The sequence below is a fragment of the Suncus etruscus genome, chromosome 14, assembly GCF_024139225.1.
Source record: "Suncus etruscus isolate mSunEtr1 chromosome 14, mSunEtr1.pri.cur, whole genome shotgun sequence".
Lineage (NCBI taxonomy): Eukaryota > Metazoa > Chordata > Mammalia > Eulipotyphla > Soricidae > Suncus > Suncus etruscus.
The window spans coordinates 7,314,836-7,341,196 of record NC_064861.1 but is presented as its reverse complement, the minus strand read 5'-3'; the positions used below and the strand labels follow the sequence as shown (position 1 = coordinate 7,341,196).

At 43.9% G+C, this 26,361-nt stretch overlaps 1 protein-coding gene and 1 pseudogene across 1 annotated transcript in view; one reads left to right on the top strand and one right to left on the bottom strand.

Moving 5' to 3' along the window:
* ENPEP (glutamyl aminopeptidase) overlaps positions 1-3,630 on the bottom strand; it is a 58,725-nt gene extending 55,095 nt beyond the window's left edge. The window contains exon 1 of the mRNA XM_049786979.1: positions 2,923-3,630. Within this exon, the coding sequence (XP_049642936.1) occupies positions 2,923-3,518 (596 nt within the window). The 5' untranslated portion in view covers positions 3,519-3,630. The remainder of the gene's footprint in view (positions 1-2,922) is intronic.
* Positions 3,631-22,063: 18,433 nt separating this feature from the next.
* Positions 22,064-23,160, top strand: LOC126027571 (proteasome subunit alpha type-1-like; annotated as a pseudogene).
* Positions 23,161-26,361: the final 3,201 nt, after the last annotated feature.

The following is a 26,361-nucleotide window of genomic DNA, read 5'->3' as shown; positions in this document are numbered from 1 at the left end:
GATGCACTGTGTCTAACAGCCATTCCTGTCCCTGGGTCTCCCTAACAAGAATATTGTACCCCAGACACTTGCTTTGCCCTCTAAGCATCACAGCAGGAGCAGAGCACTGAGCACACAGGGCCCCAGACTCATGTTTCTGGGCTTGACACTGATCTTTTTTAATCATCCATCTGCTCAGAATCTGGGTGGCAAAGACACCTCAGGTGTAGCCGCACTCCAGAAGTCATACCTGAGTTCACTGAGATTATAACTTGTTTTCAGTCACAGTACTTGCCAAGTATTTGCCAGTTCACTTGGAGGTGATTTCATACATCTTTCATAACATCGTTCACATTGCAAAAATAACTCAGCATAACTATGTTACAATGATGGTGATAAGCATCATCTTTGGATTCAATAAGCCCATACATTTCTTCACTTATGTGAATGCTTGTTGGAGTTTTCCATGGAAAAGTAAGCTTAAAACATGCGATCAAGCAAGGTGAGACACAGTCCCGCCTGCCTTCCTGGTGGAAAAAGCAAAGCAGTTTCATAGATTTTATAGCACCTTTGGTGTCTCTCTTTCTCCAGTGAAACAAATCAATTTGTACTTTCTGCTTACTGACTCTCACTTAAATCTAGTGGTACTGACTTTTTTAAAGTCCAGTTAAAGGGCAGGAGAGATGTACTGTGGGGAGGGCGTTCGCCTTGCAAGTGGCAGACTCAGATTCAATCGCTGGCATTCCAGTATTCCATAGGACTCCGGAAGCATTCCAGGAGTAATTTCTGAGCACAGAGCCAGAAGTAACCCAAGTGCTCATAAACAACCAACCAAACAAATAATAAAAAAATGTCCAGTTAAGAATTAAAGTGTTGGGGCCGAAGTGATAGCATGGAGGTAAGACATTTGCCTTTCATACAGAAGGACGGTGGTTCAAATCCCAGCATTCCATATGGTCCCTTGTGCCTGCAAGGGGCAATTTCTGAGCATAGAGCCAGGTATAACCCCTGAGCGCTGCTGGGTGTGACCCCAAAACCGAAAGAAAGAAAGAAGGAAGGAAGGAAGGAAGGAAGGAAGGAAGGAAGGAAGGAAGGAAGGAAGGAAGGAAGGAAGGAAGGAAGGAAGGAAGGAAGGAAGGAAGGAAGGAAGGAAGGAAAAAGAAGAAAGAAAGAAAGGAAGGAAGGAAGAAAGGAAGGAAGGAAGGAAGGAAGGAAGGAAGGAAGGAAGGAAGGAAGGAAGGAAGGAAGGAAGGAAGGAAGGAAGGAAGAAATAAAGAAAGAATTGAAGTGTCACGTTCTCGTGGAGATTGGTTAAGGTTTGATTCCCACCGAGCTCCCAGACAGGAAAGGTAGTTCATTCCCCTGTCCGATTAGGACAGGGGGAAGAGTTCCAGTTGTAGAGATCCACAGGAAATAATTCACACAGTGAAAAGATACAAAAATGGGTTTAGGAAATCCAGTGCTCCAGCAAGGAATTCAAACCACAAAAGTTTTCTACTCATAATTACTGCTGCTCAGTGGAAGAAGACTGAAGACCGGAGAATAAGCCCCTGCCTTTCTCAGACCCCTGCTTTTATTGACAAAAATCAGGTCCCACCCTAGGGTAGGAGAAGAATATCAAGTAAGGAATAATCCAATATACTATCACCAGGTCACACCCTAGGGTGGAGTACAATTATAGATTAGGAGAGGATCATTAACCTAAAAAAGAATCATTGCTGTGAGAGGCCTGAGTGACAGGACAGAGGGTAGGGTGTTTGCTTTGCACTCAGCAGATCCAGGTTCAATCCTCAGCACCTCATATGGTCCCCCAAGCCAACCAGAGGTGGGAGTAAAGTCCTGAACACTGCCCCTCCAAGAATGATATCTGAGCATAGTCAGGAGGAAGCCCTAAGAATCCCGAGTGTTGCTCCTCAAAACAACCACAACAACAAATCATTGCCATAGTCCAAGAGTATCATAAGTGAAATTTATGTGTTTTAAAAGTCATAGATGTGGGGCAGGAAAAGAGAACAGCCTTGAATGAGGCTGGACCAGTTTCAATCCCATATCCCATGTGTTCCTTGTGCCCCACCAGGCGTGCAATCAGGAATAAGCCCTGAGCACCGCTGGCCGTGGACCCAAATAAAACCAAAGAAACCTCAGAGATGGTTCACACCAATAATCTGAACAGGATACGGTCCATTACCATCTTTCCTGATGGAATCACATTCGCTTTGAACTCCACACGGCCCCTCTGATACCTTTAGCTCACAGACTGCACCCTGTATCTTGTGCTCCAAGAGTAACCGTGGAGCACCATTTGTGGCCCCCAAACCAAAACAAATGACAAAATAAAGTTTTGTAAAACCAGGGCCTGAGCAATCCAGGGCACAGACCAACTCAGATCCAATCTTTGGCATCCCACATGGTTCCCCGAGCCTGCCAGGAATAATTTCTGATTTTAGAGCCAGGAGTAACCCTAGTACCACCAGGTATGACCCAAAAACCAAGATAAGATAAAAAGCATCAATAGGCACATCTGCTTTCTGGGTACATGGTACCTGGCCACATGTTGTCCACACCTCCTCTTGAGATGTTTCCTCTTTCCCTACGGGGCTTTCTCTTGAGTATGTTTCTCTCTCTCCCCCCCCCTCGTCTGTCTGTCTCTGTCTCTCTGTCTCTCCCTCCCTCCCTCCCTCCCTCCCTCTCCTTCCACTTCCTCAGTATCTCCAAATCAAACCTGTTTTTCCTTCCCCAAAATTGCAATCCAGTTCAGCATCAATAAAATAAAAAGAGAACAGAAAGAGAGTCTCAGCTTCCCGCCCCTGCTCACAAGCAAGCAGAACCGAAGCCCGGCGCGGATGCGACCTGGACGGGCGCAGTCGCCGAAATGCAGGCTGGCTAGCGGAAAGGAAAGGGGCGGAACGGGGCAGCCCAGCGCAGCCGCCCGGCTTTCTTTACTTGACTTGGCCGTTCTCCACGTAGGTGGTTCGGTAGAAGCCCACGAGCGAGCCGTTGAGCCAGCCGGCGAAGTCCAGCGTGAGGACGTAGGGCCCGGGCTGCAGCTCCTGCGCCGCCTCCACCACCACGAATTCCTGCGCCCGGTACTCGAAGCAGCGCCGGACGGCCAGCTGCGCCCCGGACGAGCCCCGCAGCCGGGGCAGCTGCGAGAGCCAGGTCTCGCGCAGGTGCAGCCACAGGTGGGACGTGGCCTGGGTCAGCTGCAGGGTGATGCTCACGGTGCCCGAGTACGTGTCCTCCGGCAGCCGGGGCTGCACCTCCAGGTCGTAGTGCTGGGGGGTGAGGAACGCGGGCAGCCGGAACGCGGTCCACGGCCCGCCCTCCTCGCTGGCCGGGCAGGCCCCCACGTTCTGCGGGGGCCCGGCGGTCGGGTCGGTGGGGCGGTCCTCTGTCTCGGGAGGCGGGGGGCAGGTCCGGGTCAGGCCCACGGAGAGCCCCACAATGAGCCCCACGGCCACCACCGCGGCGCAGATGATGGCCACATGCTTGGGCCGGATGCAGTAGCGCTTGGATGCTCCGTCCTCCGCCAAGTTCATCGTGGCTCCACGAGGCGAAAGTCACGGCATGAAAGAACGTCCGTCTCGGTCGCAGTGTCCTCTGCCCAGCTCCCTCCCTCCGTGGGAAGGAGGGAAGTCTGGGAAGGGAGGGCTCGGAGCCTTTCCCACGCCCTCTGTGTGCGCTCTCTGGGTCTGGCGTCCTGGTTGCGGCGAACCTTCTCGCGTCCCCCTTTCCACGGCCACCACCAGCCTGCGCGTGGAGGAGGAAACAAGGAGGAGGAGAAGGAGAATCCCCAAGATGAACCAGGATGGAGGAGGAGGAGGAGGAGGAGGAGGAGGAGGAGGAGGAGGAGGAGGAGGAGGAGGAGGGCTGAGAAAACACAGCCAACTGCTCCCCTTATAAACAACGCCCCCCTTCCCCACTGTACACCACACCCCTGCAGCCGCAGGGAGCGAGTTAAATATAAAACAGGGCTTCACTTATCAGCCGAGCAGGGGGATGAGCCTTTGCCAACGCTCTGTCAGCAGCTTTTCCAGAAAGGTGTGCGAGCTACGGGAAACACACAGCGGTCACTCTGCCCAGGCCCACAGACAGGCTGTAGCAAAAGGCTGCTTGAGTCTCTCTCTCTCTCTCTCTCTCTCTCTCTCTCTCTCTCTCTCTCTCTCTCTCTCTCTCTCTCTCTCTCTCTCTCTCTCTCTCTCTCTCTCTCTCTCTCTCTCCTCTCTCCTCTCTCCTCTCCTCTCTCCCTCTCTCTCTCTCCTATCCTCTCTCCCTCTCTCTCCCCCCTCTCTCTCTCCTCTCTCCTCTCTCCTCTCCTCTCTCTCTCTCCTATCTCCTCTCTCCTCTCCTCTCTCTCCCTCTCTCTCTCTCCTCTCCTCTCTCTCCCTCTCTCTCCCCCCCCTCTCTCTCTCCTCTCTCCTCTCCTCTCTCTCCCTCTCTCTCTCTCCCTCTCTCTCTCTTGTTGCCTGCCAAAGACGGGCAGTGCTTGCTGACTTTACCCTCACACTGTGTAAACACGCAGGAGTCTGTAGGCCTTGTGCCAAAATCAGATCTGGGAGTCGGATACCTTCCTAGAGTAGAGTAGGCCTTGACCAGCTTTCAGAGCCAACAGAGGTGCTCAGTCAACACTGAGCACTGCTGGTTTTGGGCTCAGGCTGCGCTTGTGCAGGTTAATCCTGCGTTGGTTTTGATGGATGCAGAGGTAGGGCCAGGAGAAATCAGCCAAGCAGGGTAGACAAAGCATCGGAAGAAAAGGAAGTAGGGTGGGGGTTGGGGATGTACTAGCAAGATAAGGAAGAGAAGCCACTGAGATTAATTTGCAAGGTGGGATTATTCCCTAGTGAAGTAACAAGAAGGCTTGTTTCTGAAGTTTGCTGCCCTGAAATCAGTCTTCAGAGTTGATTACAGATGGTGCGAGCCAGGTTTGTCTGGAGCTTTGCTGCCTGAGTGAGTCCACTCTGAAGAATAAGGTCGGGGGTGGGGTACAACTCCCAGGAATAGCCTTCATGTTTATGGTAAACTGAAACCGTAGGATCAGCTGAACCAGCACAAAGAGTGATGCAGTAATCATTACAAAGAGTTCAAGAGTTTACTATATGCCTGGTGTTGTGCTGAGTATAGGACAATTTAACTCTCACGAACGCCAGAGTAGGAATGATAAGACAGCTGAGAGGTCATTTGCCTTTGCACATGGCTGCCCTGGGTTCAATCCCCGGTATCCCATAGAATTCCTCAACACTTCCAGGAATAATTCCTGAGTGCAGAGCCAGGAGTCAGCTCTGAGCATCACCAGGTATGGCCCAAAAACCAACCAACCAACCAACAAATAAGCCAAACAATTTAAATCACCCAAGATTTAAAGATATCCCTTTCTGAGCTGGGGACACTGAAATGCAAAAAGGTGAAGTCATTTTCTCAACTCCATACACACTAGTAAATATCAGAATTGGAGAACTGCAGTCAGTAGCGGTGGGGCTTGTCCATCAGAGGCCAAGGTCCTGTGACTGAATGACTACAGCTTCCTCTGGACAGGTGTTAACAGTCGAAGAGCAGAAATGTGCTTGGGCAATAGCTGACTTCATAGAGATTTCCAAGAAGACTTGCAGATGGGGCAGTTAAGAAGGGGGGGGGGGGGCAAAGTAATAGCACAGCAGATAAGGTGTTTGTCTTGCATGCAGCCAAACTGAGTTCTATCCCTAGCATCCATATGGTCCCTGAACCTTCCAAGAGCAACCCAAGTATAGCCAGATGTGGCCTAAAAATCAAAACCAAAGAAAACAAAAAAAGAATGTTCTAGTGTCTTCCCAGTCTTTCAGGAGCCCCAGACCCTGTGAATCTTCCAGTTGAATTTACCACTGAGAATCTGAACACTGAGTTGAGGAGAAACCTTGTTTGGGTGAGATGACTTTGGAGGTTCATGAAACACAATCTAAGAGAATTGTCAAAGGGCCAGGTAGGGAGGGACCTCAAAGAGCAAGTGTGAGATTTGATTCTTCGTACTAAAAAAGAAGAAACTGGGGGCTGGAGCGATAGCAGAGCAGTAGGGCATTCGCCTTGCATGCTGACGACATGGGATGGACCCGGGTTCAATCTCCACCCTGAGCCTGCCAGGAGTGATTTCTGAACTCAGAGACAGGAGTAACCCTTGAGCACTGCCAGGTGTGACATGCCCCCCCCCCAAAAGAAAAAAGAAAAAAGAAGAAACTGCTTTCCAATCACAACCAAAGAAACATGTGTGTTCGGTAGGTGGGGGGAAACAAACAAGAGAAGACATTAAAGCAAAGATCTAACGACCTGGATTTGAGTCCCAGCACCATCAAAAATAAAGATGTCCATTTGACCCTATCTTTCTTTTGTAGTCTCAGAAAGTGGCAATAAGAGAAAATGACTTAAAAGGAAGAAAGAAATATGTGTATCTAAATAAATAATATCGGGGCCGGAGAGATAGCATGGAGGGTAAGGCATTTGCCTTTCATGCAGAAGGTCATCGGTTCGAATCCCGGCGTCCCATATGGTCCCCCGAGCCGGCCAGGAGCGATTTCTGAGCATGAAGCCAGGAGTAACCCCTGAGTGCTGCCGGGTGTGACCCAAAAACCAAAAAAAAAAAAAAAAAAAAAAAAAGATAAATAAATAATATCAAAGCATATAAAAATATACATTTAAAATTATAAATAAATATATATTTGCTCAATTTAAGATTCATATTGCAGGAATTAATTTTGCATTTTGGATCAAACCTTCATTGTAAAAATCAGACGGTGTTTCACAATGTGACAAATCAAATTATGTGTCATCTAGTTTTAGCCCTTCACTGTTCCCTTCCCATGAGAAACATCACACATACTGGATGTGCCCATTTTTGTACACACACACACACACACACACACACACACAACACACAGTCCAGATCTCAAATTCATCTAGAAAATCTTGGCCTGGGGCACTATGAGTAAAGAAGTCCCCTCATTATCAGGACAGAGTATTTCTGGGCAATGAAAGTAAAAATATGTATCTATGCTGGAGGGAGGTCCCCAAGAGGTGCTCAGGCCATTCTCTGCCAACTGGATCATTGTTTTGGTCAGTATCAGGACCAGAGGATATGGCCCTGTTTGAGCCCTACCGTGCCATGCTAGGGACATGCAGATTGCTCTGCCTGTACTAAGGGGTGCTGGGACTACAATTGGGGATATTCAGAAGACAGAGTGACCACTGACCTCACTGCCATCTCAGATTTCACACCCATCAAGGCTCTTCTCCTCATGGCCTCCTCGCTCTCACTACACTGTAGTTGAGTCTGCTCAGAGTCTGGTCAGAGGCTCCTGTGACAGTGGGACAGGAAGCTCTGAAAATGGGTTCCAAAGAAATTTGGGGAGACATGGCCTCAGGGCCCCCCAAAAAAGAAGTTAAAAAATAAAATGCAAACTAGACAATCTCTCTGGACTATCAAGTGTCCATGGGGAACTAAGAGCACTGAGAAAATGGAAGAAAATGCATGTCTATGGAAAATAGAAAGAATGGATGTGTGATTTCCTGGATGAGGACAGAGAAAGGAGGCGCATTTTAAATAAAGGAAAAATGAAATGACTTTCTGAAAGATGGAACAAAGCTGAAGGAAATGAGGACATAGAAGAAGGTATGCAGAACGTGAGAGATTTAGGAGAAGAAAATCTCTTTAAAATAACCTTATATTGTCCAGCTAACTCAGGTCAAATGAACTTTTCCAAGATTTTTCAAAGTTAAACTTTAATATTCACTCCTGGGAGATAGCACAGGGGTTAAGGGACTCACTGTGTGTGTGGCTAAGCCCACTTCAGTCCTCAGCACTAGAAAAATGACAGGAGTCAACCAGTACAGAACCAGGAATGGCTTCAGGGTAGTACTAGGTATAGTCCCCCCACACAAAAAATAAACCTTTATTTATTGGCAACATGTTATATAAAACCAAATTTGCATTCTCTCCTTTTTTTTTTTTTTTTTGGGTCACACCCGGCGGTGCTCAGGGGGTTACTCCTGGCTGTCTGCTCAGAAATAGCTCCTGGCAGGCACGGGGGACCATATGGGACACCGGGATTCGAACCAACCACCTTTGGTCCTGGATCGGCTGCTTGCAAGGCAAACACAGCTGGGCTATCTCTCCGGGCCCTGCATTCTCTCCTTTACTAAAATAGCAAACAGCATTTCTAAAATTGTGGTCACTTTCATTAACAGATTGTAAATCATTCAATTTGCCTAGGGAAAAAAAGTGATGTCTATCAGAAAGGCTTCTGGGGCTTATGTAATCCTAGTCTTGAATTTATTTATTCATTTTGTGTCTGTACCACACCTAGTGATGTTCAGGGGTCACTCCTGGCTCTGCACTCCGGACTTACACCTGGGCTAGAGTGACGCAAGCTATGTGTAATGATGAGCTTCTAAGGCCCCACATACCTGTTCTTCCCAGGAAATCCACAATGTTCAGCAGTGTCCAGGACACCCACAGTAGGGCAAAGAAAGAATTTAACTAATGGGCTTCATATGCCAGGAATATTGAGATAAAATAAGCTCCAGTTTCAATACCAAGAAAAATACGAAAGAGATCCCCTGGTATTTCTCCAGCACAGGTCCAAGTTCCAGCCATAGAGTGGGAAGATGACTGTCTTGTGGCTTGATTTTTCAGCAGCAGGAGGCCTGATGTAGAAGCACCCCCAAATTGCTTTTCACTTGGAGCTTCTGCCTGCCACTTATCTCTACGGTGCCAGGAGAAACTCATGACTCAGAAGCTACTAGACCTTTCATGTTGATGGGGTGTCATTGGCTCCCCCAGGGATCAAACAGCCTCAGACACCCTGTCAATGATCAAAAGGGCAGCGCTGTCCTGTGTGGTGCTTCACTCCTCTTGGAAGTTGATTGAAGCTGAACCCCATGCATGGCTCATGAAAAGAACAGGACAACGTGTCAAGGCCACTCACACCAGCTGGAGGTGGAAAAATGAGGTACAGTCAGAACCTGCTTCATTGCATTTTACTCAGGTTCACCTTTTGCAAGCTTGTCCCCACTGCAAGTCAGCAGAAGTGGCAAGCTGTTTCTGGATTGAAAGAGTTGACCTCTTTCGTTAGAACAAAAAGGGGAACACTCATTGGGCATATTTGACTCCACTACTCAAGAGTTGTAGAACCAACTGAGCATAGATTTGGGGGAATCTTAGTCAGTCCTATCTTGCTGGGGGCCCAGTTGACTTTTATTTGACCTCAGCAACTATGTTTTTCTTCTTCTTTTTAAAAATATGTTCACTTAGCTTTAATATAAAATGATCCCAACCGCTTTTTCCAAGAACTGAAAATAGCTACAGATGTCAGCCCAGAAAGAGCTTCCAGCATGTCCCCATTCAACTCTCATCAGCTGCTGGACACGAATTTATTTGAGGACAGAGTGGTGAAAAGGAAAAGAAGAATGAGGAAGGTTTAGTGGGAGAAAAAGAAAAGAAAGAAGAAAGAAAGAAAGAAAGAAAGAAAGAAAGAAAGAAAGAAAGAAAGAAAGAAAGAAAGAAAGAAAGAAAGAAAGAAAGAAAGAAAGAAAGAAAGAAGAAAGAAAGAAAGAACGACCGAAAGAAAGAAAGAAAGAAAGAAAGAAAGAAAGGAAAGAAAGAAAGAAAGAAAGAAAGAAAGAAGGAAGGAAGGAAGGAAGGAAGGAAGGAAGGAAGGAAGGAAGGAAGGAAGGAAGGAAGGAAGGAAGGAAGGAAGGAAGGAAAATAGAAAGAGAAGAGGAAGAGAGAAAAAAGGAGTGTCTCCAAAGCAGATAGAGTAATAACCCTTCAAAATATATTGGAACTAGATTTCATTTTAAAAAAGAAAGAAGGAAGAAGAAAAGAAAGAACAAAAGAAGAAGAGATGAAGAAGAAAGAAGAGAAGAAGAAAAAGGAGGAAGAAGAAAAAAGAAAAAACAAGAAGAAGAAAAAAAGAAGAAAAGAAGAGGAAGAACAAGAAGAGGAGGAGGAAGAACAAGAAGAGGAAGAAAGAAGATGAAGAAGAAGAAAAAAAGAAGAAGAAAAGAAGAAGAAGAAGAAGAAGAAGGAAGAAGAAGGAAGAAGAAGAAGAAGAGAAGAAGAAGAAGAAGAAGAAGAAGAGGAAGAACAAGAAGAGGAGGAGGAGGAGGAGGAGGAGGAGGAGGAGGAGGAGGAAGAAGAAGAAGAAGAAGAAGAGGTTTGTGAAGAAGAAGAAGAAGAAGAAGAAGAAGAAGAAGAAGAGAAGAAGAAGAAGAAGAAGAAGAAGAAGAAGAAGAAGAAGAAGAAGAAGAAGAAGAAGAAGAAGAAGAAGAAGAAGAAGAAGAAGAAGAAGAAGAAGAAGAGGTTTGTGTTTTTTTGGTTTTTGGGCCACACCCGTTTGAAGGCTCAGGGGTTACTCCTGGCTATGTGCTCAGAAATCGCCCCTGGCTTAAGGGGACCATATGGGACGCCAGGGGATGAACCGCGGTCGTCCTACGCTAGCGCTTACAAGGCAGACACCTTCCGGGTCCCAGAAGTTTTTTTTTTTTGTTGTTTGTTTGTTTTGGTTTTTGGTTTTTGGTTTTTTTGGTTTTGGGGGCCACATTCGGCGGTGCTCAGGGGATTCTCCTGGCTGTCTGCTCAGAAATAGCTCCTGACAGGCACGGGTGACCATATGGACACCGGGATTCTAACCAACCACCTTTGGTCCTGGATCAGCTGCTTGCAAGGCAAACGCCGCTGTGCTATCTCTCCGGGCCCTGTTTTGTTTTTTTTTTTTTTACTTTTACTACTGCTTCTTCCGGGCTGGTTTGGAAATTCTCTTGGGTGTTCTCTGGGATACACAGACTGACTGTTCTCATGTAACCCCACCTCCTTAAACTCCCCCCTGGGCACCACAATGTTACAGACACAGCAAGAGTCATTTCCTGTTACGCACTTGGATGGCTCTGGGGAGAAGTTTCTCCACCTCAAAAATTCACTCTAATGTCCCACTAATGTTCTCTCTTTTTCTTTCATTTCTTCTTTCTTTCTTTTTCTTTCTTTATCTTTCTTTCCATCATTCAATAACTATCTGTTAATTCAAATATTCATTTCAACAAATATTTACCAGACAAGTAATTCTTGGACCAATTTGGACTTTTAAACATAGAAATGCTAGTAAATATCCTTCAAGGCAGGTTGGCAAAAGCTTTTATTTTCTTAGCAATGCAGAAGTTTTTTTAAAAAAATCAAAGAAAGCAAACAAAATAAAACTCAAGGATATATTATTCCTATAATTTTGCACTGCTTTAAGCCTGCTTCAAGAAATAAGAGAGGGGCCCGGAGAGATAGCACAGCGGTGTTTGCCTTGCAAGTAGCCGATCCAGGACCAAAGGTGGTTGGTTCGAATCCCAGTGTCCCATATGGTCCCCCATGCCTGCCAGGAGCGATTTCTTAGCAGACAGCCAGGAGTAACCCCTGAGCACCGCCGGGTGTGACCCAAAAACCAAAAAAAAAAAAAAAAAGAAAGAAATAAGAGAGGACACAAGAAAATGGGACACATACCAGGCTCATGGAGTGGCAGGATTAATATAATTAAAATGGCAATACTCCCCAAAGCATTGTACAGATTTAATGCAAGCCCTCTAAAGATACCCATGACATTCTTCAAAGAAGTGGACCAAACACTCCTGAAATTCATTTGGAACAATAAACACCCATGAATAGCTAAAGAAATCCTTGGGAAAAGGAATATGGGAGGCATTATTTTCCCTAATTTTAAATTGTATTACAAAGCAATAGTTATTAAAACAGCATGGTATTTGAATAAAGACAGATTCTCAGATCAGTGGAATAGACTTGAATATTCAAAGCATGTTACCAGGCATACAATCAACTAATCTTTGAAAAGGGGGCAAGAAATCCAAATGGAGCAAGAAAAGCCTCTTCAACAAGTAGAGTTGGCACAACTTGTTAGCCACTTGCAAACAAGCAAACTCAGACCCCCATCTAACACCATGCACAAAGGTCAAATGGAAATGGATTAAAGACCTTGATAAAAGGCCTGAAACCATAAGATATATAGAACAACACATAGGTAAAACACTCCATGACATTGAGACTAAAGGCATCTTCAAGGAGGAAACATCACTCTCCAAACAAATCAAAGCAGAGATAAACAGGTGGGACTATATTAAGCTGAAAAGATTCTGCACCTCAAAGGAAATAATGCTGAGGATAAAAAAAGCCACCCACAGAATGGGAGAAACTATTCACCCAATCCCATAAGATATGGGGATAAGATTTATCTTATCTTTTATTTAGAAAATATACAAGGTACTGACATAACTGAACAAGAAAAAACATCTAACCCCATCACAAATGGGGAGAAGCAATGAACAGACACTTTGTCAGAGAAGAAATACAAATGACCAAAAGACACATGAAAAATGCTCCACATCACTAACCATCAAGGAGATGCAAATCAAAATAATAATGAAGCACCATCTCACACTGTTGTAAATCAGCCCCTGTTTTCCTTTTTTAAAAATATTACATTTCTGCAAAATATACTATACACCTGTAACTTAAAATTTTCTTAATGCTGGATCTTCTTTTTGTTCCTATACCTTTAAACTATTTTGGGGAACTTTTTGTTCCTATTAACCTTCCCTACACACAGGCACAAAAATATAAATACAGAACATACATTTTGAAAACAGACTAATACATTAAAATACACAGTGAAACATTTTGCAATTGAAAATATTAACTATGAAAAACAATAAACACATTTAATTGGCAAGAACCTGACTTAATTAAGAGATACACCTGAATCAAAGTTAAATGCGGCAGTTTTTAAATTAGATTGTTCATTTGGGCTTTACTGTTATTTCTCCCCTTTTTTAACTAATTTTTTAAACCACTAACTAGAACTTATCCCATCACCAACTATGTGTAAAATATGTGGCTACCCACTTAATCCCTTCACCTAAAAACCATTAGTCCAGACGCTGGTCTTCTTCCAGGCTGATGTCTCCACGTGGCTTTCTTCCATTGGGTTTCAACTGGGTTAACTTGAGCCATTTCATTCTCCTGATTGGGAGGGCGGGTCCCAGGCTCGCTGCAAAAAGCCACTTCCACGCTGCTGTTTCCACGTAACTTTACCAGAGCAGAGCCAAGCTGAGCCGAGCCAGGCCGCACGTATCGCCACTTATGGCCTATCCATAGCTTTTTGCCACTTATCTGCCTCAGGACAGGCGTTCTGTGCTGATCACAGCCGCCCTTTTTCCAGAAAGCACTTTGGGAGCTGGCTCCCCTGCGCAGCTGCTGCAACGCAACTTGTCCGCAGTTTTTTCCATAGGGCGTGTCTGGATGTTAAGAGTTCAAAGTGGAGTCTAGCAGGAGAAGGTTTGGCAGGCCTCCGCCATGCCGGAGGCCTGCTGGACCAGGCCTAGTGGGGGTGCGGGACTTGGGTAACCCCAGCACCCCTCTACCGCCTTGCTCTAGATCTCCAGGGCTTCCCCGGGCCACACGCCTGGGCAAGCCGGTGAGTTGGGTCCCTTGGTGGAGCTTGAAGGTACCCTAGGCCTTCGCCCACTATCCATGCAGCTCCTTAGGGAGGGTCTGGGTGGGGCTCTGAACTTCTGGTCTCCCAGCTTCTTGAAGGATCTCTCCTTCCTGGGAGCCGGGAGTCTAGCAGGAGGAGGTTTGGCAGGCCCCCGCCATGCCGGAGACCTGCTGGACCAGGCCTAGTGGGGGTGCGGGACTTGGGTAACCCCAGCACCCCTCTACCGCCTTGCTCTAGATCTCCAGGGCTTCCCCGGGCCACACGCCTGGGCAAGCCGGTGAGTTGGGTCCCTTGGTGGAGCTTGAAGGTACCCTAGGCCTTCGCCCACTATCCATGCAGCTCCTTAGGGAGGGTCTGGGTGGGGCTCTGAACTTCTGGTCTCCCAGCTTCTTGAAGGATCTCTCCTTCCTGAGAGCCGGGAGTCTAGCAGGAGGAGGTTTGGCTGGCACTGGTAATCTCTGTCCAGTCTACATTTTCAAAATCATTTCAAAAACAAGAAATATTAATAGTACTTTCACAAGAAACATTAATAGTACTCTCACAAGAAACATTAATAGTACTCTCACAAGAAACATTAATAGTACTCACTATCATTGAATTATGTTTTTATGTATGCAGAATGTCCATTTTGTACTCTGCCCTTTTGCATACCCCTTCATAAGTTCATATTTCTCTTTAACTTCATTAACTCCTATCATCATTACTCCTTTTTTACCCTTTCTAACTTAAGTACTGTGAGTCCTAAGTCACAGACCAAAGTGGTGCCCTAGAGTTAACACCCACCCAACTATTTTAAAAGGCATAAAAAGGACACATATCTTTTCAACATTTTACGGGTGTTTTCTTTGACGGCTATAACTTTTGCTAAATACTTTCTTATACAGTGATGATCCCCCCCCATGTTTTTTATCTTCTCTTTGTGAACTGCTCAATATGGAATTTGGTGTGTAAGAATCCCTCAGTTTAATACTTATGTTTGAACCAAATCATGGGTCCTGTTGGAAATGTTCTTACGCCCCCATATATCTTCTAATAGCACCACGTGGCTTTATATCTTGTTTGCGTAGGCACACTAACATGGGAAAATACTATACATACCAATAAGTTCTTATCTAATAGAAATAGGAACACACAAATCTTGTAGTGCAATGAGACCTTACACCCTGAACATTGACATAAAGACCTGGCACAGGCCTCAGAAGAATGGGCATTCTCCATTTACCCCTTGATCTACAGAAGACATTTACAAAACATCCAAGGTTGTATATAACATCACCCGGAGGCATTCCTGTACCAGGGACGACCCTACAGCTGCTCTGACATCGATCTACTCAAAAGAGACACCCCTTAACACTGAGAAGACAACAAGAACAATGACCTGCTTACTGGACAGGGCTTGCTGTATTGCCCCTTATTGGTGAGGTTTGTCTATAACATCACCTGGAAGCAATCCTCTACCACGGAAGACCCTACCACTGCTCAGACATCGTCCTGCTCAAAAGAGACTTCCCTTAACACTGAGAAGACTTAACAACAACAACCTGCTTACAGGACAGGGCTTCCTGCATTGCCCTTTCATGGTGAGGTGAAACGAGAAGGCACTCCACATCATGACTTCAATGTAGGACATGCAGATTCCAGAATCTTTAATACAGAAACATGAGACCAACAACAGAGACTGTGTGATAAGTGTGTTGGTGCTACGGAATATGTCTTGGATCGAACGATAACTTGCCTGAGGCCTAGAGCTGGTCTTATGCCAGGAAACTTCAGGGGTAGGATCTCTTTGTATTTAGGCCAAGGTTATTTCTTTCCATGCCTCTCATATTTTGGTGGGCCTATGCAAACAACAATTGCCACTCTAACACCATTTTTACTGTGCTCCTTTGACTCTAATCCTTAAAACGCACCCACTTAAAATTTGAGGTTAACTTAAGCTAATATGCATGTACATGGAAATGTAAAAAATACTATGCCTCTAATGTTTAAGGAGTTACGTAAGTTTAATGGCTTTAGATTGCCTTGTGTGCTGTTAAGAAATATTATAATGTGCTACAATCTGGGAACTTGAGGGACAAAGTAATTGCACATGGATTCTGTTTTATTTATCTTGACTTTCTTTGGTGAAAGTTCAAAGTTAAGATATCAGCAAGGGGACTTCTTCTGAGAATTATGTTATGGGTGATTGTCCTTCCACTGTAACTTTACCTTATCCTCCTTCTTTGCATCTTTTGTTCTCATAATTCAAAATAAAAAAATTATTTAAAAAAAAATAACTGTAGTAGAATGCCTGTCTCAAATACAGGTAGGGGATGGGAAATGGGGAGGGGGTAATGTTACACTGGTGAAGGGGGGGGTGTTCTGGTTATGACTGTAACCCAACTATGATCATGTTTCTTAAATAAAAAATACATTAAATATATAAAAATAAATAAATAAAAATAAATTGTGGTAGATCTAAAAAAAAAGAGTTCAAAGTGAACAGAGGCCCGGCTGGGCTCAGAACACTCCGCATGCCAGGATTTCTGGGGTGTTTGACTGGTATGTTGGGGGCTCTGGGCAGGACAGCTAGCCATAGGACCCTTGGGCTGACCACTTAGTCCAGGCCAACAAGATTCCCCCCACACCAGGCAGGTCTTCAGGGCCACCCTGGTTAATTGGGCCCTGGGGGGAGGGGTGAGAAATTCCTCCCTAGGCATCCAAAAACTACAGAACCGTGCGGGGCTCATGCCCCCCGCGCGTACTTCATGTATTAAGAGTATTTCTTTTTCTTTTGTTATGCTTTGCATATACAGAATGTTCATTTTGCATTCTGCCCTTTCCCACACCCCTACGAAGCTCTTTTTTACTCCTTAACTCTCTAACCCCCTCTCAAACGTCACTAACCTACATTACTCTTTTTAACTTTAGTAGTGTACAATCCTAATCACAGTCCAAAACTGTGCATTGTGTATGACAACCCCAAACTGTTTCAAGATACATATAATGGACACATATTTCTTTAGAATATTTTGTGTTCCTTCTCTGACAGCTATAACTCTTACTAAATGTTGTCTTATACAGTGACGTCTCTGACAGCTATAACTCTTACTAAATGTTGTCTTATACAGTGACGATTCTAACCACTTTATATCTTCTTTTTTTGAGCTGTTTGACGAGGAATTTTTGTGAAAGAGTCCCCCAGTTTAATGCTTATGATTAAACCATATCATGGGAATAATTGGAATTGTTCTTATGGCCCCCATATGCGACAATAACACCACGTGGCATTGCTTCTTATTTGAATAGGCACATTAAAATGGGAAAATACTATACATACAAATAAGATCCTATCTAATAGAGATTGGAACACACAAATCTTGTAGTGCAAAGGGACCTTACACCCTGAACATTGACATAACGACCTGGCACAGACCTCAGAAGAAAGGGCATTTTCCATTCTCCCCTGAACCAGGGAAGCCATCCACAAAACATCCAGGCTGGTCTATAACATCACCTGGAAGCAGTCCTCTACCACGGAAGACCCTACACTGCTCAGACATCGACCTGCTCAAAAGAGACTTCCCTTAAAACTGAGAAGACTTAACAACAACAACGACCTGCTTACAGGACAGGGCTCCCTGCATTGCCCTTTGATTGTGAGGTGAAAGGAGAGGACGCTCCACATCCTGACTTCAATGTAAGATATGCAGATTTCAGGATCTTTAATACAGAAACATGATACCAACAACAGAGACTGTGTGAAAAATAAAAGTGTGTTGGCACTACAGACAATGTCTTGGCTTGGACGATCTAGCTTGCCTGGAGACTAGAGTTGGTCTTGTGCCAGGAAACTTCAGGGGTCGGGTCTCTTTTTATTTAGGCCAAGGTTATTTCTTTCCATGTCCCTCATATTTTGGTGGGCCTATGCAAACAACAATTGCCACTCTAACACCATTTTTACTGTGCTCCTTTGACTCTAATCCTTAAAAAGAACTCACTTAAAATTTGAGGTTAACTTAAGCTAATATGCATGTATATGGAAATGTAAGAAAATACTATGCCTGTAATGTTTAAGGAGTTACGTAAGTTTTATGGCTTTGGATTGCCTTGTGTGCTGTTAAGAAATATTATAATGTGTTACAATCTGGGGACTTGAGGGACAAAGTAATTGTACATGGATTCTGTCTTAATGTTCTTTGGCTGAAATTTCAAAGTTAAGATATCAGCAAGGGGACTTCTGAGAATTATGTTATGGGTGATTGTCCTTCCACTGTAACTTTACCTTGTCCTCTTTCTTTGCATCCTTGTTCTCATAATTAAAAATAAAAATTAAAAAAAAAAAAAGAGTTCAAAGTGGTTTAAAGTAAAAGTCCAGTCCGGGGCCCGGAGAGATAGCACAGCGGGTGTTTGCCTTGCAAGCAGCCAATCCAGGACCAAAGGTGTTTGGTTCGAATCCCGGTGTCCCATATGGTCCCCCGTGCCTGCCAGGAGCTATTTCTGAGCAGACAGCCAGGAGTAACCCCTGAGCACCGCCGGGTGTGGCCCAAAAACCAAAAAAAAAAAAAAAAAAGTCCAGTCCGAAATTTTCAAAGTTGAAATCCAAAGTCAAGCTGTAAGTCGTATTCAGTAAATCAGTCCATTCTAAATACAGTCTTTTTTCTTGTCCGTTTCCAATCTAGGCTTCCCACCAATCTCTGAGGAGGCCAAGGTTTTTGTTTCTTGTAACAAAGTCTCAGTCCTGGGCCTGGGCTTGGGATGGGGGTGATACAAGCTTCCACCTCCCATGTTTCAGTTGCCCTTTTGCCCCCAGAAGGGGTGTCGGCCATATTTGACAATGGCTTCACGTGGTAGCCCAAGATTTTGGGCTGACTGCAACTGAAAAGAGCCAACATCAAACTCAAAAGCAGGAATCTCCACCATGATTGCTGTTCTCTCGGGTCCAGAGTTCAGATCCATGTTCAGGGCGCCAGTATGTTGTAAATCAGCCCCTGAAGAGGTTGACTGATGGAGGGATGGAGGATGAGGTCTTTCCCCTCCAGCTCGGAGCACGCGTCTGCCACCCTGTCTAGCCGATGGTTCTGAGGTGAAATGGCGGGTAAACAGCTCGCAGACAGTCAGGCTTGTGGAAATATTAGCTTTATTCGGTGGACAAGACTGAAGTCCAAAGACTCATCCTCAGTTCCAGCCAAAAGCCCCTCGCCTTCCACAGACCCTTGTTTTTATCCCCCAGAATCAGGTACCACCCAATGGTGGGATCAGATACCAACCAATGGTGGAAGCAGAATCAGGTACTACCCTAGGGTGAGGGCAGAATCAGGTACTACCCTAGGTCACACCCTAGGGTAGGGCACAATCACCAATCAGGTTAGGGTCAGTAACATAATAATCCCCTAAAATATTTACATACACAACATCACACCACAGAGACTGGCACACATCACAAAGAACAAGAACAGTCAGTGCTGGCAGGGATGTGGAGAGAAAGAAACTTTCATTCACTGCTGGTGGGAATGCCATCTAGTCCAGCCTTTATGGAAAACAATATGAAGATTCCTCAAAAAACTGAAAATTGAGCTCCCATACAATCCAGCTATACCACTCCTAGGAATATACCCTAGGAACACAAAAATACAATACAAAAATCCTTTCCTCACACCTATATTCACTGCAGCTCTATTTACAATAGCCAGATTCTGGAAACAACCAAGATGCCCTTCAACAGATGAATGGTCAAAGAAACTGCGGTACATATACACAATGGTTCTGGGTCTAAAGCTCTGTTTGGACATACATGATGAAGAGGAGAAATCCAGTTTTGAAGGATTTTAACCTTTGTGATTTAGCTTGATTATTCGTTAAGCTATGGTTTTCTGCACTTTATTTAAAGTTTTAAAGTTATTGTTGCTAATTTAGTTTTTCTTTAGCAATAAATATTGAAAAGTATTTAACCTGCTGAATCATCAATTATTGTAATTATTTGAGGTATATTTTTTATTTTGAAATTACCAGTGGCTGCTGCATTTTTCCACCTTGGCTTATACTCAAGTCACTAACTTCTTCCAGTTTTTAGGGTAAAATTGGGGGGGGTCGACTTACTCTAGTATATATGGTAATCTTTGATAAAGGGGCAAGAAACACAATATAGAGCAAGGAAATCCTCTTCAACAAGTAGTGCTGGGACAACTGGTCAGCCACATGCTAAAAAGTGAACTCGGACCTCCATCTAACACCACACACAAAGATCAAATCCAAATGGATTAACGACCTTGATATTACACTCAGAACCATATGGTATATAGAAGAACACATAGGTAAAACACTTCCTGACTTTAAGACCAAAGGCATCTTCAAGGAGAAAACAGCACTCAAGGGAAGGATTTAAACAAGGAAGTCAAAGAACATATGTTTATCTCTGCTTCCACTTGTTTGGAGAGTGCTTATTATCAAATAACAATTGTTAATAACAGTGCTTATTATTAATTGGGTGCTGGTTTGCACTGATGGGCCCTTCTCAATCTGCTATTCTTCATAAAGGGCCCAGCTCACCTCTCTTCTCCTGTGAACTGGCGCAGCCAGACCACTATGATCAATCTGTCCTTTCCCAACACCCGTGACCACAGCCACTTAGTGTCACTCCCCTGCCCTTCATGCCAGGCCCAGCCTCTTTGTCCAGTTATGCTCCAGACAATTTGGTGTGGAAACAAAGAGGATCAGGACGTGTGTGTGTGTGTGTGTGTGTGTGTGTGTGTGTGTGTGTGTGTGTGTGTCTGTGTGTGTGTGTCTGTGTGTGTCTGTGTGTGTGTGTGTGTGTGTGTGTGTGTGTGAACTTAGTTTCCTTTTGGGCCACATCCCAACGCAAAGGCTGTTTGTTAACCAAGTCTCTGGGGATCTGGGCTCCCACAAGTCTTGAAAGTCTTGGGCTTTTCGATCCATGCCAGAAAATAGGCTGAGGAACTCACTGGGGGTTGTGGTTCCCTGGGCCCAGAACATCTCATGAGTCACATGTGCTGTGCTCAATCACCCTGGGGCCACTGACTGGGTCTTTGTAACAATGCCACCAGGTTGGGACAACAGTGGAAATGGCCACATCCCGTCTTCCACAGAGGAACACTCTGAGTTGGACTTGTCTGCTGTGCTGGCTGCCCTCAGTGTGGGGATCACTCCACTCAGACAACGCAATGGCCAGAAGACAATGACAAAGGAGAAGTACATTGCAAACATTTTGTGAGCCCTAAGAAGAAAACACAAGCCAAGAACCTTCGCACTTCAAATGTTCACAAGAGCTCCCTGGCAACATGCTAATGGAGCATGTTTTAGCTGGGTTACTACTTGGCTGGAAGGCTCTCTCTCTCTCTCTCTCTCTCTCTCTCTCTCTCTCTCTCTCTCTCTCTCTGTCTGTCTGTCTGTCTCTCTCTCTCTCTCTCTCTCTCTCTCTCTCTCTCTCTCTCCCCCCCCCCCCCCCCAGGGACAGAGGCTCTCACTTCTTTTATTTGTGCTTCAGAAAGCCCACAGAAACAAACACAAAGATTAAAGGTTAACTGCACTTCAGGTGGGAGGAAGGCAGAGGGTTGAAGCCGGAAGCGGAAGTAGCTTCTCAGAGTCTTCCTGAGAAGGCCTTCTAAGCGCATTATGCTGATTGATGTTGTGTCTGGGGCAGGGCCATGCTAGGGAGCCAGCTTAGCACCAGTTGCTTAGCACACTGTGCTAGTACTTAGCACACTGTGCTAGTACTTAGCACACTGTGCTAGTACTTAGCACACTGTGCTAGTACTTAGCACACTGTGCACACGCATCGACTCCAAATCCCACTGAAGGAATTTACTGCTACATATAGACCAATCCAAAACTCTTCAGGAAAGGGGGGAAAATACTTTTACTTTTGTACTTTAATTACACTATGGGCTCCATGGCTCTTTCTAGCAAGCCACATTGCAAATACCACCCTGCAATATTCTAAGGAAGATTGTGCACAAGGACCAGCACAAAACACACTCTCCTGATCTTAGCCTTTGAGCATGTCAACGCATCTCCCAGCCCAAAACCGGTCCACCCAGCCCAACTCTTCTTTACATTCCCACCTCCTTGACAAATATTTTGGGGGTAATTCTAATCAGTTTGGGTGGTAAAGAAAGCAGGTGCTCTTTTGATTTGTTTTGTCTTTTTACCTAAGCAGTACAAGTACTATCTAGCTGATTAGAACAAGAATGACAATCATTACAGGGGAAAGAAGGAAATCAGATATAAGACTATGTATCTGAGAAAGCAGAAGCTTCCAAAATACGTAAGGAAACCCACAAAACTCAACAACAGGCAAACCCCTTAAAAAAATAATGGGAAGAAGAGCTGAGAAGGCACTTGGCCAAGGAAGACAGATCCACAGTCAACAGGCCCATCTATTATCAAAGAAATGCAAATTCAAACAACTGGGAATTGTTACATCATGTATGTGATTGGAATGATCTTCATCCTAAATACTAGAATCATTCCCATCCTAAACACCAGAAACATGCAGTCCTCATTCACTATTGGTGGGAGCGTCACCTGGTTCAATCCAATTCAGTGAGAAGACTTAAAATTTAAAATGTGGGCTTTGCCTAGTGCCCGCCGGAGTCATATTTCGCAATCAGTATGATAACAATGTCACTGTTTGGAGCCCTCAGGGCATTGAATATGCAATGGAAGCTGTCAAACAAGGTTCAGCTACAGTTGGTCTGAAATCAATAACCCATTCAGTGCTGGTTGCATTGAAGAGAACACAATCAGAGCTTGCAGCTCATCAGAAAAAAATTCTCCATGTTGACAACCATATTGGTATCTCTATTGCGGGACTTACTGCAGATGCTAGACTGTTATGTAATTTTATGCGCCAGGAACGTTTGGATTCCAGATTCGTATTTGATCGGCCTCTTCCTGTGTCTCGTCTTGTGTCTCTAATTGGAAGCAAGACCCAGATACCAACACAGCGATATGGCCAGAGACCGTATGGTGTTGGGCTTCTTATTGCTGGTTATGACGATATGGGTCCTCATATTTTCCAGACCTGTACATCTGCTAACTATTTTGATTGTAGAACTATGTCCATTGGCGCCCGTTCTCAGTCAGCTCATACTTAGTTGGAGAGACACATGTCTGAGTGTATGGAGTGCAATTTGAATGAACTGGTTAAACATGGTTTACGTGCCTTGAGAGAGACTCTTCCTGCAGAACAGGACTTAACAACAAAGAATGTTTCTATTGGAATTGTTGGTAAAGACTTGGAATTTACGATCATGATGACGATGATGTATCTCCATTCCTGGAAGGTCTTGAAGAAAGACCTCAGAGAAAGTCACAGCCTGCTCCACCTGCTGATGAACCTGCAGAAAAGGCAGATGAGCCAATGGAACATTAAATGATAAGCAGTTTATATGTGTATTAACAAATATGTGAGAATAGAAGAATACATGAAGACAATATTCCATACCTTGAACCAAAAGATTCAGAGTGGTTAGGAATGAGTCCAGACAAGAAATTTTTTCAAGCAACTTCACTGAAACCATATAATGAGGTGCATTTTTCTTTAAAAGAGCCTATATAATCATTTCTAGGAAGTATAGGTATCTGTACTAATGTTTTTATATGAAGAACATAGTGTCTTTGTGGTTTCACGAACTACTGTGAAATAAAGTTGTTTCACCTGAAAAAATAATTTTAAATGTGAACCAGAGCAATAGCACAGTGGTAGGGCATTTGCCATGCATGCAGCCGACCTGGATTTGATTCCCAGCATCCCATATGGTCCCCCGAGTTTGCCAGGGGAAATTTCTGAGTGCAGAGCCAGGAGTAACCCCTGAGCATCACCGAGTGTGGCCCAAAAAATAAAAAGCCATGTATCAATCAATCCAGAGAAAACTTCTGAGAAGATTCAAAACCCATTCATGATAATAATTCTCAATAAAGTAAGGTAGAAGAAATCGTCCTCAAGATAGTAACAGATATCTATAAAAAGTCCATAGTCAATATTTTTTTCCTAGTTTTGGGGCCACACTCACCACACACAGAGTGCAGAGACCCTGCACTCAGAAATTACTCTTGGCAAGCTCAAGAGACCATATGGGATGCCAGGGATCAAACCTGGTTTGGCCGCATACAAGGCAAATGCCCTACCCTCTATGCTATAGTATCAGCCCCATATTCTTGATGGTGGAAAACTTAAAGTATTCCCACTGAGATCAGCACAAGTCAAAGATGTATGTTATCTCCACTCTTTTTCAACATAGTAGGAGAAGATGTAGCCACAGCAATCAGACAAGAGAAGGAAATCAAAGGGATCCATATTGGAAAAGAGGAAGCCAAATTATATCAACTTGCAGATGACAATATTCATTGATGACTTGGAAGAGTCCTTAAAAAAGCTCCTAGAAACAATAAACCAATACAGCAGAGTGGCTAGCTACAAAGCCAGTACACAAAAATCAGTTGCATTCCTTTATACAAATAATGAGTGAGAGGAGAAAAAGATCGAAGGATCTATTCCACTTAAAATTGTGTCAAAAAGCATAAAATACTTAGGAGTCAACCTAACAAAAAGGTAAGAGACCAATACCATGAAAACTTCAAAGCACCTAAGAAACTGAAGAAGACCTAAGGAAATGGAAAAATACTCCATGCTCGTGGATTGAAAGAATTAATATTGTCAAAATAAATGTTCTACCTAAAATAATATATAGATTTGATACAATTCCTATCTAACTTCAGACAATGTCACCATAGATGTAGAGCAGTCAATTGTAGTTTTTTTGGAACCTTAAAAGATACCAGACAGTCAAAATCCCACTGAAAGAAACTAGGAAGTAGCCCATTACCTAACTTGAAGCTTTACTATAAAATCATAGTGATCAAAACAAGGTGGTACTGGAATCAAGACAGACTCTGATCAATGAGTCAGAACAGAATATCTAAGGTCAAATTCCCTTATATATAATCAGAAATTTTTTTATTAAAGAGTTGAGTGCATGAAATGGAATAAAAATAGCTTCCTGAGGGCCAGAGCGATAACACAGCAGTAGAGCATTTTGCCTTGCATGCAGCTGGCCCCGGACAGATCTGGGTTTGATCCCTGGCATCCCATATAGTCACCCAAGCCAGGAGCTATTTCTGAGCACATAGCTAGAAGTAACCCCTACGTGTCACCAAGTGTGCCCCCCCAAAAAAAAACACAGCTTCTTCAACAAATGATATTGGAACAACTATTTAACCACATGTAAGAAATTAAAGCTGAATACATAGTTCAGACCTTACACAAAATTCAAATCAAAGTGGATTAAAGACCTTGAGTTCAGACCTGAATTTATAAAGCACATTGAAAAAAATATAGATAGAGCTCTCCAAGACCTAGAACTCAAAGGAGTCTTGAATGACATGATACCATCAGAAAAAGCTACAGAAACAAAACTAACTAAATAGGAGCATATCACATTAAAAAGTTTCAATGGAACAGTGGTAGGGTGTTTGCCTTGCATGCAGCTGACCCAGGACAGACCACTGTTAGATCCCTGGCGTTCCATGTGGTTTCCCCAAAGCCAGGAGTGATTTCTAAGTACATAACCAGGAGTAACCCCTGAGTGTCACCGGGTGTGGCCGAAAGAAAGAAAGAAAGAAAGAAAGAAAGAAAGAAAGAAAGAAAGAAAGAAAGAAAGAAAGAAAGAAAGAAAGAAAGAAAGAAAGAAAGAAAGAAAGAAAGAAAGAAAGAAAGAAAGAAAGAAAGAAAGAAAGAAAGAAAGAGAAAGAAAGAAAGAGAGAGAGAGAGAAAGAAAGAAAGAAAGAAAGAAAGAGAGAGAGAAAGAAAGAAAGAGAGAGAAAGAAAAAGAGAGAAAGAAAAAGAGAGAAAGAAAGAAAGAAAGAGAAAGAAAGAAAGAGAGAGAGAAAGAAAGAAAGAGAAAGAGAGAAAGAAAGAAAAAGAAAGAAGAGAAAGAGAGAGAGAGAAAGAAAGAAAGAAAAGAAAGAACCATCTGTCTCTCTCCTTCCTCTCTCCTTTCTCTGTCTCTCTTTCCTTTCTTTCTCTCTCCTTTCTCTCTCTCAAAAAGAAAAAAGAAAAAATAGAAAAGAAAGAAACAGTTAAAAACTAAAGCACAAATAACTGAGAGAAAATATTTGTGTATAGTACGTCAGATAAAGGGTTGATATCCAGAATATATAAAGTACTTACAAAGATCAATAATAAAAAAAATTGCTAGGGGCCAGAGAGATAGCACAGCGGTAGGGTATTTGCCTTTCATGCAGCTGATTCAGGATGAACAGTGGTTCGAATCCTGGCATCCCATACAGTCCCCAAGCCTGCCAGGAACAATTTCTGAGCGTGGAGCCAGGAGTAACCCCTGAGCACCACTGGATGTGACTCAAAAACCAAAAATACTTTTTAAAAAACTGTTAACAATTTTAAAAAATTTTTTTTAATTCTAAAAGCCCCATCAAGAAATGGAGAGAGAGAGAAAAAAAAAAAAAGAAATGGAGAGGAAGTGAAGAAAAACTTCTCTGATGATGACAAAATATTCAGGCTGCCTGTCCCCCATGATTAGTAAGATTTAATTCCCCCAACTCCCTATGGGTATTGATATGGGGTGTGACACTCAGGACAGAATTCTTCTTCAGCCACCAGGATGCAGTGCTGCTGAGTCAAAAGCAAGAGTGGCTGTAGAGGGAAGTTCAGTACCGGGGGTAAGGGTTATCTGGCAATGTTATCAGTTCAGCACATAAAGAGGGCTTAATGATTCCAATCTGACCATGAAAGATATCATAGCACATGAAGTCCAAGGTCAGCGCTGGTTTCTTAAGAGTCAGGAACTCATTGCTTGCGAAACATTACGTGGGGTGAGGGCTCATCTCCCCATTCCTTCAGCTTCAGGCTCAG